Here is a 17971-nt window from a genome sequence, read left to right as displayed (position 1 = left end):
TGCTGCACGTAGTATGAAAATCGACAAGCTTTCCTTACAATTGTCTGCTCATTACTACTTCTTTTCCTTTCAAAAAATATCTTTCCTTTTCGTGACAGAGTGACAGACATTGAACATAATCTGCAGACGTTTCCTACGTATACAAACCACACACGTATTTTTTAAATCGATTTCTGAGTAATAAATTGACCTGCCTACTCAGGCAGCAAGCATTCATTCACACAAAATGAGTCACACATCCACTTACATAAACAATAGGATGGTAGTGTCAATCGGTTTATGTGTGATTTCTTGATTCAATGGTATTAATACTTAATTGAATGGAAAGTGATTTTAAAGTCTGTGTTCAGTACTTGTTTCTGTAAAACAATTCGGGTTATTCAACTTCATTATTAATTTCAAAAATTAAATCTTAAAGCCTTAGCTTCTTAATCTGACGTTTGAGATCCCATAAAGCTCTGTGGCCGGAAAAGCATTTTAGGGTTATTCAAGTTGGTATGAATAATTTTCGCAGTTTTACTAATGTCGATCTCTAATACTCGAGTTTTAAGTAAGAAGTTATCATAACTAAGTTTAAAATAAAAATTCCAAGGCAGTTTAACTATCCAATGGGAGGTATTAGATTCGTGAAATGGTTCAAAACTTCAATAATACACGCAACAGTTAAATTAGGTAAAAGTAAAAATGCCTGAATTTTTAGAGTACCGACGCTTAAAATGAAGATGGAAGATATGGATTACTTAACTGAAATATTTTCAAATATTTAATTTAGTTTTTATTCCGCATTGTCAAAGAATACCTAACAGCGCATGTTAGCTTTGATGTGGCCCAGCGGAGTTAGTCGCTGTCCAGGGTATGTCGCAGTCAGTATGCGTTATGTTTATAACAAAGTCTTCTTATGGATGTTGGGCACTTCCTTTTGTTCTCTGATCAGTGGTTTTGTAACTCAGTGATTATATCAATAATAAGACATATTTTGATACATTTCGAGGTTCTCTACTTTTTTGAAGAAAAAACACAGAACCTACTAATTTAATATGGAATGTTTTTTATTATTCGAATGAACATTTTTTGGCATTTATTTCTTGAACACTATCTCTTTTCAATTTTGGCCGCGGCTACATCTCAGGTGGTCCCTCCGTTTAATCCAATTTTCTATGGCATTTGGACTGGTAACAGACGATGTTTTGCTCCAAGGCTTTACTCATACATGTAATATCGACCTATCTTGATGACCAATCGACCGGCTCAAAATATAAATTTATATGCTCACTAAAGTGTTCTCTTAATAAATCCATTGAGTGCAAAGTGGCGTCGTCTTGTTAAAACCACATGACGGTTACGTTCGCACTGACATTGAGCCAGAAATGGGTCTTATCGCTAAACAAAATTTTGGTCGAATACGTTGGATATTCTTAGAAATTTCTACGTCAGTTATGGAACGACTTGGCGCATTTTGCGTCGAACTCTTAAATCAAAAGCATATAAACTACAAGATGTGTAAGAACTGAAACCGCTCGACCTTCCCGAGCGACATTGCTTCGTTCTATGGGCCTAGAAATTCCCAACAATACCTAACGTATTCGACCACAGTCTTTGTGTACGCTCTCAAAAATAGTCGGCTTTATATTTCCAAAACTCAACATCTTATTCTCATCAATCTGTATTATCGTAGGTTTTGCAATAAATTATTAGTTAACCAATTCAAAAGTTGGTTATTTAGTGCCGAGATTTTTACGGATACCAGCTTCTCGCCACAATTTTTTTTCTGCTGCCTTTTATATTTCGGAGTTTGATGGACACAGTAGCTGAACGATGATTTGCTGATCCTAAGCTCGCGAAGCTCGGATCGCTTTAATTAGTTCTCTGCTTAGAATAGACTGAAAACAGAAACGTAGGCTAATAATTTGTCTGTCACATCTAAGCTAAGATTAACTAGAAATTTTCTACTTTTGGACTAAATGTATGCCAATTATACATATTTTATTTATATTTTGCCGCTGTTAATGAAACATTGAAAATTAAATAGAATTTTCTGTTACAGTAATTTTAAAATAAACGAAGGACCTGAAAGCACATCTGCTCCTAGTTTTTAGATTTCGAATACACTTTCAATAATCAATCAAATTAATTCTAAATTTTGCTCAAAAACATTTCACAATCACACTCTTATCAACCGCATTAATAAAAAAGTTTAAATCTCAACCATAATCAAACATTAATTAACCCACATCCACCCATGCATCCATGTCCCTGAACACATATTTTTGGGTGTTTTGTCATATGGCTGTGTGCACACGGTATTAGACGAAAATTAAATTCAATGAGGCATTCGCAAATTCACTGATTTATTGTCAATGCCGGTATGTTCGAAATTGACGGCACAGCTTGTAATTGAACACATGTCCATGCCGCAAATGCACATCACTCAAAAGGACATTGCCGTTAGGCTTGTATTCAAAGTTGAATACTCTATTCGAGCATTATCAAGCCGCATTTGGTTTAATAAACTCATTTGCCATGCGCCGGCAGTTATTTCACCTCAGTTTTTACAACATAATTGAATGTGTATTTGTATTTATAAGTTTCTATGTTTGTTCATGTGAGAAAGCAACGGTTTTATGTATCTAAAAGAGCACGCAGAGTATGTATCTTATTGAGGTTGAAACCCAACGAGGAAACTTAATATAACATTGGAATGTTTTGAAAATATACTTACATACATGGCACAATCACAAGGTATTTGCAAAAGTAATTCGACTTCGAGCAAAACAAATATATTACAGAAAACTTTAGTCGGATTTTTAGAAGAAGTCAGTAGAGTAATCTGAACCAAGAAAATACTCTAAAGGAGAAAGAGTGAGTATCGCCTTCAAGGACTGACCAGAAAAGGACTTAACATAATTGGGACTGCCTAAATAAAGAAAGCTTTTATTATTAAACTTTTAACCAATTATACATATAAACTGTGAGCCACTAATGAAAATATTTGACCTACATGAATCAGTTTCGAATAAATGGTAGATTTTGAATCAGGCTGAAAAGTTAAAATACTTTATTATGAGAATAGGTTATGCGCTAGGTCTGTCTTTGTCCACTACATATTTTTTTCATCCGCATCGAAGCAGATTTTCGGTAGATATACTGAAAGACTTCAAACTGTTATATGTTTTTAACCAAATGATAGCAAGAGCAACTTGCAAGAAACACGCATATACTGACCGACATATTGAACTTAAGGTTTGTTAGAAAATCATTATTCATATGTAGTATGTAGGAGATTTTAAAAGACTACACATACCCTTACCAATCGTGGAGCATAATTTCTCGTATGTTATGTGTTTGTTATATGGGGCTGGGTCAAATTTTTGCCCGATTTTATCCACTAAACTGTTATTCGTAAAACACGTTGTCTCATTTCTGTAGAGATAACTCACATCTTGGCCGATATCTGCGGTATAAAGACACCTGTAAGTTCGAAAACCGTTATTTTAGGTATATGGAAGGTAAGCGGAGTATTGTAGCGACTCAGCGCATTTTTGACACACAGACATGTCATTGGCAGGAAAGAATTATCCCTGAATTTTAGTTATTTATGTCGTCCAAAACATTCCGTACCTCATTACTAGATTTGGATTGTGTTAAATGGAAAATAGGCGTGTTTGTAATCCAATTTAGCCCCTTTTCTATAGGAATGTGTAAGAAGAACGTCACGTATCAAGTTTGGCTAAAATCGGTCCAACTAATCCTCAGGTACATCTCGTGAATACGGTGGTCAATCGATGGTATTCTGGCTTCACTTTCGGTTAAAATCAACTTTATGAGGACGAGTCTATCAAGAACTCGTTTCATAAACAAAATAGCCACAAAAATCTTTCGAGCGGACTCGCGAAAGTTTTTTAGCTCTCCTGCCATCTCTCTCACAGTTGCTTGACGATTTTCAAGTACCACATCCTTCACTTTTTTAATATTTTCATTAGTTGAAAAGGTCGAAGACCGAGCAGATACAATATTCTATAATAGTGTACAGCTGCTGGCGTATAATATTGATATTGATATTTCCATAATGGGTCTGGTAGTGAACGAGGGCAAGACGAAACATCTGCTGTCATCAAAAAAAAACTCTTCGCACTCGGGACTTGGCTTCCACGTCGCTATTTACAATCATAACTTCTAAGTTGTAGATAAAATCGTCTACCTTGGAACCAGTATTAACACCAACAAAAATGTCAACCTGAAATCCAGAACAAAATAACTCTTGCCAACAGGTGCTACTTCGGACTGAGTAGGCAATTGAGACGTAAAATCATCTCTCAACGAGCAAAAACCAAATTCTACAAGTCACTCATTATTCCCGTCCTACAATATAGTACAAAGGCATAGACGATGATAACATCTGATGAGTCGACGCTACGACTTTTCGAGAGAAGCGGAGGAAGAGGAAGACCTCCACACCGTTAGTGAGAACAGATGGAGAAGAACATGGCTGCAGTTTATGTCTCGAATTGGCGCCAAATTGCTAAAAGAGGAAACGATTGGCGAGCTGTTATGTAACTCTGTTATAACCGCGTAAGCGGTGTCTACGCCATTAATGAAGAAGGCACAGAGATACCACTGCTATAAATAAAACACGATCTCTTTTTTTTATTGGGATATCTCAGATATTGGCTGATATACAGGTATGCTGTACATGTGGGTGAATTTTGCTGTGCTGAAATCTAGTACTACAGAAAACCATATTTTGGGCCCCTGCGAAGTCGATCAGCCTCAACCCATTTGGGGATGTTTCCACGTGGAGACTGAATATACCGACTGTTGTTGGACATCAACCAGCTCGTCAGCAGTACCTTCCCAGGTAATGGACCAAACATTCCAGGTGCATGCCCTCAAATCGTAATCCTCAATTTGTTTGCCATGGTCGTCATCAAAAGGGGGGTCTGTGGAGGGGTTGTTTCGCCTTCTCACTTTAGCTCGCCTTCAAACGGATGTTCTTTGGGATACCTGGTTTAGGACCAGAAGTCATGAGCTGCTTGAGAATGTTGAAGAATCGTTTCTGGCCACTCCCTAGTGATTGACGATCAGTGAATTTTCCTCAATTGCGTGAACTTTTACAAATGACTCCATCTTCCAAAAAAACGTACTGACTAACGTATTCATAACATTCCTTCGATGGAGAGGAAAGTAAGAGCTTGTTTAAAAACCTAATCATTGCAGACCTTATATTAAGCAGCGGTTTTATGATAAAGTATATATTACATCGGTAGTCGGAAAACTTCATATGTGTTGATTCCATTGGCTATGTTATTGAAGAAGAGCCTAAGGCAACCCATTTAAAGATTTGATCTAAAAATATTGGATACATATTTTTGGCATAAAATCCGGCTGGTTCTGAAAGCAATTCTTATATCAGTTATGTATTCATTGAGACCAAACAACCTCATAGAAAATGTTCAATCCTTCTCCACCAATATTATGCTGATCAATGCTGCATATAATTTCCTTCAGGGTGAGGTAAACAGAAGTAATTTTGTTTGTGTATGTATAATGACTTGCGGAGTGTTTCTTACTGGCAGTGCAAAGTCTTATCTATCATCTTGTCGTCTGACACATTTGTTCTCGTGTCAAAAGCAGCCCGGTCACACAAATTTTCACCAAATGTCTGCAACGTGCGCATAGCGATGATTTTATAGCTATGTATATACATATGTACAACATGTTTTTATGTTGCCTTTCGGGTTCATTGTTGGCATTAGTTACACCTATTGTGCTTGCCTCGGTGTTGCTGCTGTTCTTATACATAAATGCTCTCTTGACGATATGCATACACATGTGGCATGTAGAATAACGTATACGTACATTTTGTATATAACACAGATAATTTATCGAATTATTTTCTTACAATGGATTTCACATTTAAGATATAGCCGCTTTGTTTGTGTTTATTTCATTGAGTAATCTGTGCATTGAACCTGAAACACAAAGTTTGTTGTTGGTGTTTAGATAGAACTTTTTTCTTTCTTTGTTTCTTTAATTTATTACCATAAATGATTATTTTCAAATCGGTTTCTCTTTATTTATACGATATTTCCCTAAAACTAATTAAATGGATAATAAATTAAACAAGTAACTTAATTAATGGGCTACGTTTTTAAAATCATCATATTTTGAGAAAAGACCCATAACAATCTAGTTTTTTCTGAAATCTGTTAATAAAGACCTTCAATCATAAGACATCACGATACATTCTACGAATACATTCAAAAATCTCGTGGCCTTGCTCTTACTAAATCAGCTACAGGTTCCTTAATTAGGTTTCCAATTCCAACGAACTTAAAAAGTAATAATATCAATCTCAGTATTTTCGACCTCTTCGGAGATTTACTTCAGATATAGATCAATTTATATAAAATAGGTCCAACATATGCAAAATCATGAACCAATATAAAAAATTTTTCGGTATACCCTCCCAATTCTTAAAATGGGAACAAAACTTTTTAACTGAATATGGAGACCCGTTATTAGCCTAATGCTAACTTTTCACCGCAAATATCGGTCAATCAGTGAGATATACTTGTATTATTGTAATTCGGAAAGAGCTGCCTTTTGATAATAGTATGCCGATATGTCAAAAATGGGTTGAATCGGATCAGCCCCCATATACCTAATAGTAAGATTTTCGATTTTCCGGTTGACTTTCAACCACTTATATTGAAAAATATGTGAGGTATACTAAAACAATTGAAAGAACGTGTCTTTCTATTAACGGCGCACCTTTGTGCTTAGAATGCATAAAATATAACTTACAAATCTTACATACCTGAAGTTATTACCCCGGCTTTGATCCCTGGATGTTGCAAGAGTATGAAATGTTCTGTTAACCCCGAACTAAGCCTTTCTTTATTTGTTTATCAATATATATAGTACACAAAGAAGACAGAAATAATTATGTTTGCTGATTATTACGCGTAGTTTCCTGTGCTGGAATTCTGGGAACTCAACTCGTTCGGCGAAAGGTCATGGTCATTCGTTTAAGTAAGAGTTATTCAATATGCAGCATCGATGGCCATGTTACGTAAGAAAATAACTACAGCATTTTCTGAGAATATACATATACAATTTCGCAGTTGTACTTAAACTAAAAAAATAATAATAATTTAAGTACATACATCGTGCAGTTCTAACCGAGCTTTTTCCAAGATCATTCCATTCAGTAGGCTGTCGGGGCAAAAGAAAGAATTAATTTGAAATTTTTAAAAAAATATTCAGTTTATAAGGCAATATATTTCTCTGAATACTTTTTAAATAACAAATGTTCCAAAATTGTTCTCTGATTTGAGCATCTACTTTATTCCCTGTCTTTCCTGAACACTAAAGTAATTCATTTCCAATATAGTAGGGGAGCCTAAGCGTCATTTCGAAGTTACTAAAGCGTGTCAGAAAATTTTATGCGGAGAAACATTGCACCTATTTATGTACCACCACCAAATATGAGCCCTTAATATTGTGGTGCGTTGGGGGGAGTTCGTCAGATTAGAGAAAAAAATCGATCCTTCGGGAAACTCGAGCCCGTAAGATTAAGAGATGTAAATTCAATATATTAAGACGAGTGTATATTTCAATATTCTGACAGTTTGAGGGTGACTTAGAGAAATAGCAGGGTGAAAAAGTACTCGAAAATTGTAAAAGAAGGGATGGAGTCCACTTGAATGATGATATATCAGTGTATCGATTGGGCTTCACATTTCCTTAACAAACAAAGAAACTGCTGTATTTTCAAATTCTCAATATAATATGTTATATACATATGTATGTATATCGTAACCAAATTTGGTCAAAATGTGTTCTGTCTTTTTTGTTATGCAAACAAATAATTTTATGCCTCTTATCATTTGAACAAGATGTCAACCAGAGTTTACGCCAATTTTCGATGTCCCACGATGCAATTTCGGAAGTAGTGCGCTGAGTGTTGTTTTCGAGCTCCTTGTGCGTTGCTGGTTGACTGACGTAAACCTTTGATTTATCACGCCTCTAGAGAATATAGCTTAGAGAATTTAAAACGCTTTATAATTATAAAGCGTCCCAGTCATTAGGCTGGGCTTTTACGTGCAATTAACGGTCGCCAAACTTTGCAGGCAATGTGTCCCTGTTTAGACCAGAAAGACGTGGAACACCGTCTTGTTAGAAATATAGATCGATTTTATGGAATTCCAGGGAAAAAAGTAGTGCTATAACTTCCGCTATTGATGATAATGGCTTTTCCTACCTCATTTCGAATGAAATTAGACGCTCTGATGCCGCCATAAACAATGCCAAGCAGACGGTCAATTTTTGTTAATCGATGAGATAAAATAATCGTGAACGAACCACTACAACTTTTTTACCGTTAATAACTTTGAAAATGGTAGCATGTGCGTAGTAACGTTTACGTAGAATTGTTTTTAATACCAGCCAAATAACACCAAAGTAAACTCTATAATATTTGTGGAGACTTGTCAAAATTACAACTGTAAACCAATGTGACAATAAGCAATTATAAAAAATTTTACTACAAAATAGTTTCAATATTTCATTTTCTTAACTTTTCTGCCGGAAAAATTCCCTGAAGCCCAGCTAATCCCACTTTATATTCTAAAAAATTGTTGAGGCTAACTAAAAGCACTTAGATTTAGTTGCAAACCAAAAGCTAATAAAATCGTCTCAAAATAATTTCGGTGCCAAAAATTATCGAAAATAAATTTATGAAATACAAAATCTAAAACTATAACAATCAGCTCTGCAACCTGAATTGTGTGACTAAATTTCGCATCCTTCTTGAAAATTAGTGTCTGCCTCTTGTTATTTGTGTGAGAAACCTAACAAATGTAAAATAAGCATTAAAAATGTACGATGGACTCACCCGAACCGGTTAAGACGCATTATGTGCGTTGTTTGAAATGCAACAAAATTCTCGAGTGTTCACGCTACGACACGAACGCGTTGCTCGAACACATACGCACCGATCATCCCGAAATAGAAATCATTGAAAACGGTAAAAACGATATGCCACGTAACGGTCAAAAGTCGATGCGCGAAGCAGCTGGCAACATCGTCGTGCCGCACGAGACGCTCGACGATAAGGCACCTACCATGTTTGAACGCGGAGCCGCCAAAGGCTCGGATGAATATGACGACTTCAAGCCACGTTCCACATCATCGCGTGAGCGCATGCGCATACGCTCGCAACGCGGTAAGTATCATAGCATTCGTTGTCAGCAGTAGTCATGAATTTAACTAAAGGTCTCTTTAAAATGCCAGTTGATAATACAGTCAAACGTGATATATCCGATTGTGATGTGCGCGCCGATCAGAGTAATGCCACGAGCCATGCCTATACACGTCGCTACACGGTGCATACGCCCTCTTCGCCAACATACAACGAGAAGCCCAGTCGCAGCCTCTATCGCACTTCGATTGAGAAATGGCGCCCGGCCAACGGTACCATCTATTGTCCCAAATGCGGTGCCAATCGCCGCCCGCTCATACGCACTCAAACCGAACGCAGCTCGAACAATTCCTGCTGCGCCGCCTGCATACTCGGCTGTTGGCCATTCTGCTTTTTACCCTTTTTGCTGCCCAACGATAATAAGGAGTATCTGCATTGTTCGAATTGCAAGACCTTCCTAGGTTTGTATGATCGCTCCAACAATTGTGTGAAGCCGAATCGTGAGTATTGTCAAACAGAGGAGACAGTCATAAAGGAGTCAGATTTGCGTACGTCGGGGGGTGATGAAAAAGAGCGGCAAGGTTGCCTGTGTTAATGGCCAACATTTGCTTATCATAAATTCTGTATGAAATATTTTTTTATTTTGTTATATTTTGTACGCGAGCTTTTGTATGTGCTTTGAGCTTTTTCGTACACAATCACTTTGACTGAGAATATGTATTCGGTTTATTTTGGATAGTATCAGTACACGAACCCTATCGAAAGTTTTGTAGCTTTAAAGCTTTTGAAGCTTTTTTTTTATAAATTTGAAACTTTGCCCTATACATATCCGGGTTATAATGGTGTGGTAGGTCTACATATATACTGTTTTTGTTAATCACGATTGGCTTTTGAATAAAGAAATAACTTATATTATTACTCAAAAATTTTATATAGAAGATTTTTACGGCATGACTAGTTTTAGTTTATAATAATCTGAACTGATAATGATAAAGTCTAAGTTCAAAAGGCTTCATTTAGTTAATCAACTTTAGTTCCCCAAAAAAGGTAAGATAAAATTGTATATTTCGCCATCATTTGGTCTTACAAACCAAACGTTCGGTCCTTCGAGCCGAATGTGCTTGGCCAAAATTAAGAGGCTTGTATATATAAAATACAAGCAATATCAAAGATTTGGTTCAACCCAGCCAAGAGAGCTCCGGCTAAATCTTAATCCCTGGTATTATTAAAAACCGACGGATACTTTAATTAGGCGGTTTCCACGGAGCGGTGGTTTCAGTTTGCTAAATAGCCAGAAATCACACAGAGCTTAATCAGGCGAATACGGTGGTTGCGGAACGATATGGTTAAAAATTTGGCGAAAAAACTCATGAAGAATCAATGCAATATACGACAGTGCATTATGTGGTGCAAAAACCAAGAGTTCTAGGCCCTTAATTACGGCCTCTTTTTACGAATATGTATATTTGCTCAAACTATGCTTTACACGCAAGTAGTATTTCTTATTGACAGTTGGGCCGGTCGGAAAAAAGTGGGGATGCACACCTCGATAACCGAAGAATGCTCTCAATGTAACCTTGATCAAAAATATTCGCCGTCGGAAAGCATTGTTTCACCCACGTTATGCTGACGCTTGAAAAAATTTTAGTGATTTTTGAACCGATCGTGCTTTCACTTTAGATCCAAAAGATCTTTCAAAAATGTTTTCACTAATCATTGTCAGTAATACAGGGTAGGCCATTTAAAGTTGACCCATTTGTTTCTAAAAAAAAAGAACAAAAGAAAAACAATGTTTTTTGTTCATTTCAAAAATCATTGATTTTGGTCCAAGGGGATTTGTTTCAGCTAATATTTAAAAATTAGATCGCGTAAATGGGCACCTTTAGCTTTGACAGCTAAATGCACTCTTTTTTCGACATTTTCCATGACTTTGGCCAATGTTTCGGATGATATGGCGGCTGTTTCACGTCGAATGTTGGCTTTCAGTTGAGCTAAGGTCTTTGGCTTATTAGCGTATACCTTGGATTTCAAATAACCCCACAAATAAAAGTCTGGTGGCGTCAAATCTGGTGATCTCGCTGGCCAGTCAACATCACCATTTTTCGATATCAATCGCCCGGGGAAAAATGGTCGCAATAAATTGATTGTTGGTCGAGCTGTATGGCATGTAGCCCCGTCCTGTTGAAACCAGAAGTTATCCATGTCATGAATTATGCGTCGGAGAGTGGTGCGAGAGATGTCTAATTCCTGAGAGCGGCGATAACTCGATGTCGATGGAGTCTCCTCAATACTGGCTCGTACAGCTTCGATATTTTCATCAGAACGTCTTGTGCGTTGTCTGGATGCATGACTGGCATTACTGAGATGTTCACAAATTTTGCGTATAAAGACTTAATTGTGTTCTTAACTGGAGCACTTTTCACTTTATTTTTTTTGCGAAACGCACGTTGAGTTAACACAATTGAAAAGTTATTTTGAATATAAAGCTGAACAATTTCAGCGCGTTCTTTTGGAGTGTACTGTTCCATGGTATAAATTGTCTTCGAATGACGCTTCTAACGCGGTATGACATTAGCCGATTTGTCAGCGCTGTTAAAAGTTACAGCGTTGCCAGATGGGTCAACTTTAAATGGCCTACCCTGTATCTTTGACTATTAATCGTCTATTTTCAAGCACCAATTCCTTTTTTATATTGACGAGTTGATCATCAGTTGATTTTGATGGCCGTACTGGCCGTTATTCGTCGTCAACGCATTCTCGACTCTCTTTGAATAATTTGTACGAATCAAAAAAACTTGCTCGCATTAAGCAATTATCATATAACTAACATATACCGAAAGACCTTTTCCAACGTTTTGAACATTTCGACACCAGAATTTTGATTCCTTACACAAAATTTATGAAACTTCTTTGTTGAATAATTTGACTCATCGTAAAAATCGCCGAATGAACTTTATGTACTTCGTAAAGACAAGCGTATGCTTAACACTAATGATTAGTTTGGTCTAACTTTTAGTACAGTGACAGTGACATCAGTCATACGATCCTAGTAAAAAACCATTTCTACGATTGGGTTTTAGAGCGAAATTTAAATTAAAAATAATGAGTGTAATGTCGAAACCAAATAGGAGTCAAAACGCAAAAACAAAACAAAATTCCCTGAATATAGAGCCTTCAAATTTGAAAATTAGATTAAACTTTGGATTTCTTTATTGGCTCAGGAGTTTATTTTGAAGGCGATAAAAAATATTTAAATTAAAATATCTGAAAATGTAATTAACAGTTCTGCCTTTTTGTAAAACAGTACTTCTCTTTCACAAACTTTTTGCATGAAAAATGTAAAGGTAATTAAGACTTTTCATTGCTATCGTTATTATTCTCTACTACTTTTTTTAACTCAATAACTTTAGTAAAAAATATTCATTATGGAAATGGATTTAATTCTTCCTCTGTTCTCCTTTCCCACACTATCGCTCAACCAGCTCCAGTAGCAATTCCCTGTTTTGAATATCACTTCGCTTCCGCTTGCTCCACCACTGTTGCCCCCTGTATTTTAGCCGCTTCTTTCTCTGCTTTTGCTGCCGCACGCTTCGCTTTCACTTTTTCACGCTTCTTTTGCACTTGCGCCGCACAATCCTTCGGTGGCGTCTTCAATGACATGCTGTCGTTGGCCGCCATTTTCCGTGCGCTGCGCGACAAGCAACGTTCGCTGCAATTGATCGGCACAAAACGGCCAATGTAGCAGCCACATTTGCTGCAATAATGATTTATGTCGGTGCGGCGTTGCCAGTTTTTACTAGAAATAAATGTGGATAATAAGATTCTTTTGATTTGTACAATAATATTTATGAACAATTATTGATTTCAAAGCTTTTTAATATACAGTCACCTAAAGTACAATTAAATATATCATCAAAAGAATCGAAATTGAGTTTTTTATTACTCACCATTCAGTACATCATACTACATTTATGTAGCAGAAAATTTTTAGCGGCCACAGTCAGATATAACCAATATATAACCATTTTATAACCAAACCTAATTTTTTTTAATACAAGGTGTATTCCAAAGTAAACAGGACTTTTTGAACCTAACGCCTCCTGGTGGCGCCATCTATATGTCGACTGGTGCGTTGTAATCTGTTTTCTTTATCGATTTTAAGGGTCAGTATGAGCTTCGAACAAAGAGCCAACATTCAATTTTGTTTTAAGATTGGTAAAACTTTTACCGAAATGTTTTAATTAATGAAGCAAGTTTATGACGATGATTGCCTATCACGTAGCAGACTGCATGAGTGGTTTCAATGTTTTCATAACATAAATGGCGATCTACCTGTGGGCCAATCAAAATCCGTGATCACCAAAAATTCCATCGAAACTGTGCGTAAATTCATCAAAAATCAGCCGAAATCATCATTGAAATTTATGGAAATGGAATTGAGCATCTCCAAAATATCGACTTATCTTATTTTGACCGAACATTTGGCCTTACGAAAGGTGTGTGCACGGTTTGTTCCGCACAAATTGACTGACGACCAAAAATTGCTCTCATCGATCGACGCTTGTGACCGATTATTTGACCAAAAATCACATTTTAACCATTAACCACTCCCCGTATTCACCTGATATGGCACCGTGCGACTTCTTCCTTTTCGGAAAAATGCATTTGCCCATGAAAGGAAAGCGTTATGCAGACGTAGAGGCCATTCAAAAGGCTTGCACCGGCATACTGGCGGCCATACCAGCCAACGAGCTAAAACACTCGTTCGACATGCTTTTGGACTGTGCTAAAAGCTGTATGGAAGTAGAAGGAGACTATTTTGAATAAAATAAACTGATTTTTGCCGAAGAAACCATTTGTTCTTTTTTTTTCAAAAGACCTGGTTACTTTGGAACGCATCTTGTATGAGTGGTTTCTATTGTATCGTTTTTCCTTCACCTGTAAACTTATGGAAAGTGATGTTACGTTATTTTGCATTTGAGGTGACGATCTACATATTTTTTATTTTATTCTTATCGAAAAATTGAAAAAAAAATCACAAACTTATTATTAAAAGAGAACTAAAATATTTTAATATCATTAAAGCAAACTATTTACCACAACTTCGTAGCGCTGAGAAATCGTTGCAGACAAGTAACGGCCTCCAAACGCACGATACTTAACGCTTCAGCTTCGCAGGCGGGACAATTCACTATCACCGGTTGCTGTTCGAGGAAACCGATATCCTTTAGTTCGATTGCCTTGATTATGGGCTCTTCTTTGATAATCACTTTAACACATTCCTTTTCGTCAACAGTCATATTGTGTTGTGCTTACTTTATGTATATTTAGATAAAATTATAAACAAATAACGCTTCCTGATCACTTTGGTCGCCACTTAAATAACTAAAGAATTATTTTAATTCTTGGCAGTTGCGGTTTGTATCTCACCAGCGCTTAACTTACACTAAATTGGAAATATAAGGTTGCTTATAGCAAATGTTGTGCTGATCGCACCCACATAAACAATACTCTCGCGATTTCGCTCAAAAGAAATGTCAGCTATGTCTCTCTCTTTTAATGAATTTGTTTTTCACCTGCTCTTTGACTCTCTGGTTATTAGCAGGGAATGCTGATTTTCATTTGGTTTGCGTACTTAATTGTGCACTCTCGTTTACTCACTTTTCTCCGAAAAACTTTAGCAAGAATACTAATTCATGCAATTACTTATGGGTGAATTTTAATATTATTGTTTTGTAGTAAACTCACAGATCCGTGATTTGCATAGTGAGATTTTTGCGTTTTATTTTGATCCATAGAAAATTTTCTTTATCACAAATATACTCATATCGATAAATTTTCCATCTCCGCTGCAGTATCTCGCCATTTTTTCATACAGCAAGTACTATATTTTAAGTATAATTATATTAGTTTATGAATTAATAAGAAATGTATTTTCATCAGTGATCGTTAGATCTACTAAAATTAACTTACATATGCCTCAGAATGTCTTTTAGCATTCAATTTTTTAACTAATATTCAGATAAATATAATGTAGGGCAAAATATTCTAATAAAAAACAAGCGGGAAAGGTCTTTTATTAATAGATCGGTGATCTTCATATTAGGTGAAGTTAACGACACGTAATATTTTAAGACTGGCACATACCCATAAGCTGGCATTTGGTTTAACAGGGCGATATTTCTTTACATTTTATTATACATATACATATGTTTTGAAAACCTACGGCCAGATATGGATCCTAATATAATTCAAATGACGTAGACCACTGCAGTGTACTTAACTATTTAGAATGTTCTTTCTTCACCATGATCTTCCCTAATCTTCGAAATGATGGTCGTGACTTTTATTTTACATACCTAATATCCAAGAATTTCTTCTCATCAAACAAAGAGTTGTCGCACTCGCTCCCACGTCACTGTTAGCAGTCATAACTTCGAAGTTGTAGATATTTTCTTCTATCATGAAACCATCATTAACACCAACAATAATGTCAGCCTCGAAATCCAACGCAGAACAACTCGTACCAACAGATACTACTTCGGACTGAGTAGGCAATTAGGAAGTAAAGTACTCTTTCGATATAAGTCACTCATCATTCCCGCCCTGCTATTTGATGCAGAGGCATGGATGATGACCACATCTGATGAGTCAGCTTTACGAGTTTTCGAGAGAAAAATTCTGCGGAAGATCGCAGTCGATGAAATGATGAGATATATGAGATTTACAAGTCCGACGATATTGACATACATAGTTTAGCGAATGAAGAGACCGCGGCTACGTTGGCTAGGTCATGTTCTCCAGAAAGATGAAAATACTCTAGCTCTGAGAGTATTCGAGGCAGTACGGGAAAGCAGAGGAAAAGGAAGACCTCTACTCCATTGGAAAAACCAAATGGAGAAGGACCTGACTCACTGGAATCTTCAATTGACGACAAACAGCGAAAAGGAAGAACGACTGGCGCGCTGTGGTTAACACGACTATAACAGCATTTGCGTCACGCCAGTAAAAAAGAAGAATGTCCAAGAAATCTCGGACCTACCACGGTAAAACACATTATTTTGGCAAAATTCCTTTTTATTAATTTTTTTGTCTCAAAAACAAAAGTCCCTTCAGTCAAAATGTTATAACATAATTCACAAGGTAATTATCTGACAGCTGTCCAATTTATACACAAGCCTTTTGAAGCTTAGGAATAACTAAAAAGCATATGGATTTAATTCTCTCTAGTGTCATGCCGAAGACTTTTCAATTAATAAAAACATAATAAAGAGTGATTTTTAGGCAATTAATGGAATGCCAATTTAGGCAAGTGATCTTGAAAATGAGTACAATCGACTCATTTTTAGACTTCCCGGCGCTTTTTTTTCGAAAAACATCACGCTTTTCTAAAAACAAACAAAATTTTATATTCTACGTTCAATTAAAGCTGACAGCTAATGCTTTTAAAAAAATTGGAGGATTTCAAAAATCCAATTTCGAAATTATTTCATGCCAATTAAGTTTTATATGCAAATTTGGCTATCTTCAAGTGTCTAAACATTACCCAAATACTTGCTTACATATACATATATATATAATATATGTATATATATACACGAACATGTTTCGGCAGACATTTGATTCAATTATAGATAAATATTTGTTAATTGCCAGACATTAGGCCCGGCATTCTAATGTCTGACTGTGCGTCTGATGATTGCTTAGACACTTGGTCTGTGTTTTATTCGAAAAAATTCAATCGAATTATTAATTTTTTCCCTGCCAAACTGATCTATATGACCTCACCCGCTTGTGCGTTAATGGAATTACTCTACATTGTGCGTGCGTATTTATGTCGATTTACATATGTGCCGACATATTTATGCGAAAATAATTGTCTTTAATTTCCTCGTGGCATTCAAAATAGTTGTTGTGTTTGTATATTTTCATTTAGTAACGACCTGTTCGTGTGGAATTCTGAATTTCCAACTTGTTAAGCATTTTATGATACATAGATACATACAAACGTATTTTGGAAAATGTTTTTCTAGATCGTATGCTCTTTTCAAGGGCACGTGTTAATCATAAAATATTATAGGTAAGGGCTAAATGTGAGTGGCTGGACAATTTTTGACTCATTTCAGTTAAAAGAATACATATATATGATGAAAAAGACTGGAAGGATAATAGCGTAGCTATCAATCAAGATCACTACAAGAAATGGTAAGTCAGAAGTAAATCTAATAGATTAACCAGATTAATCAGATAGATAGAAATTTATTTCACGTCTAAATTTGGACACATTGCATGGAAAGTTTGGTGACTCGTTGATTTTGGGAAATTGCAGAGTCAAACGGCCGCCAAGGTGATGCGATTTAACACCTTTAGATTATTTTCACTAGGGGTTTGTTAAATCAAAGATTTACGCTAATCAACCAGCAACCCTCGAGGAGGTCAAAAGCAACTTCCAGCGCACTAAAGGTGAAATTCTAATCGAAAACCTGCTCCGGGTCATCGAAAATAGGCGTAAATGGGAGGAAATATGCCATCGGTTCGCGATGATCATTTGGCTGACATTTTATTCAAATCATAAAAGGCATACAATTATCTGCATAACAAAAAACAAACTAAACTAAATTTGAGTGTCCTATTTTTAACGTCGCTTTTGTTGGAAGACATTTTACATATACTCGCACATCTTAGTTTAAAACATATTAATACAAGATTTGTTATAGAGATCTCTGTATATAACAAATTACTATTCAAATCACCTAAACTAGTATGATT

General features: G+C 36.2%; 2 protein-coding genes across 3 annotated transcripts; one reads left to right on the top strand and one right to left on the bottom strand.

Moving 5' to 3' along the window:
- Positions 1-8512: 8512 nt before the first annotated feature.
- Positions 8513-10131, top strand: LOC105228502 (uncharacterized). 2 transcript variants are annotated; one of them, XM_011208360.4, is made up of 2 exons: positions 8513-9226; positions 9277-10131. In XM_011208360.4, the coding sequence occupies exons 1-2, from the start codon at positions 8887-8889 to the stop codon at positions 9795-9797; spliced, it is 861 nt and encodes a 286-aa protein (XP_011206662.2). In that variant the 5' UTR covers positions 8513-8886; the 3' UTR covers positions 9798-10131. The 2 variants fall into 2 exon arrangements, with proteins under 2 accessions (XP_011206662.2, XP_011206670.2); XM_011208368.4 differs by having other exon boundaries at positions 8520-9226; positions 9295-10131.
- A 2352-nt stretch (positions 10132-12483) lies between these two features.
- Positions 12484-14647, bottom strand: LOC125777071 (uncharacterized). Its single transcript, XM_049450959.1, has 2 exons — positions 14300-14647; positions 12484-12998 (listed from the first exon to the last, which is right to left on the bottom strand). Exons 1-2 carry the CDS (start codon positions 14500-14502, stop codon positions 12713-12715), a joined length of 489 nt encoding a protein of 162 aa, XP_049306916.1. The 5' UTR covers positions 14503-14647; the 3' UTR covers positions 12484-12712.
- Between the last annotated feature and the right edge of the window lie 3324 nt (positions 14648-17971).

Source organism: Bactrocera dorsalis, chromosome 3 (genome assembly GCF_023373825.1).
Source record: "Bactrocera dorsalis isolate Fly_Bdor chromosome 3, ASM2337382v1, whole genome shotgun sequence".
Classification (NCBI taxonomy): Eukaryota; Metazoa; Arthropoda; class Insecta; order Diptera; family Tephritidae; genus Bactrocera; species Bactrocera dorsalis.
The sequence above is the reverse complement of the archived record's forward strand: the minus strand, read 5'-3'. Positions and strand labels throughout refer to the sequence as shown.

Bases quoted from the DNA above. Each gene is read 5' to 3' on its own strand.
- LOC105228502 (XM_011208360.4), top strand. From the start codon at position 8,887: ATGGACTCACCCGAACCGGTTAAGACGCATTATGTGCGTTGTTTGAAA. The intron at 9,227-9,276 runs GTAAGTATCATA...ATTTAACTAAAG, and splicing joins GCGCATACGCTCGCAACGCG to GTCTCTTTAAAATGCCAGTT.
- LOC125777071 (XM_049450959.1), bottom strand. From the start codon at position 14,502: ATGACTGTTGACGAAAAGGAATGTGTTAAAGTGATTATCAAAGAAGAG. The intron at 12,999-14,299 runs GTAAATAGTTTG...ATTTATTTCTAG, and splicing joins CTCAGCGCTACGAAGTTGTG to TAAAAACTGGCAACGCCGCA.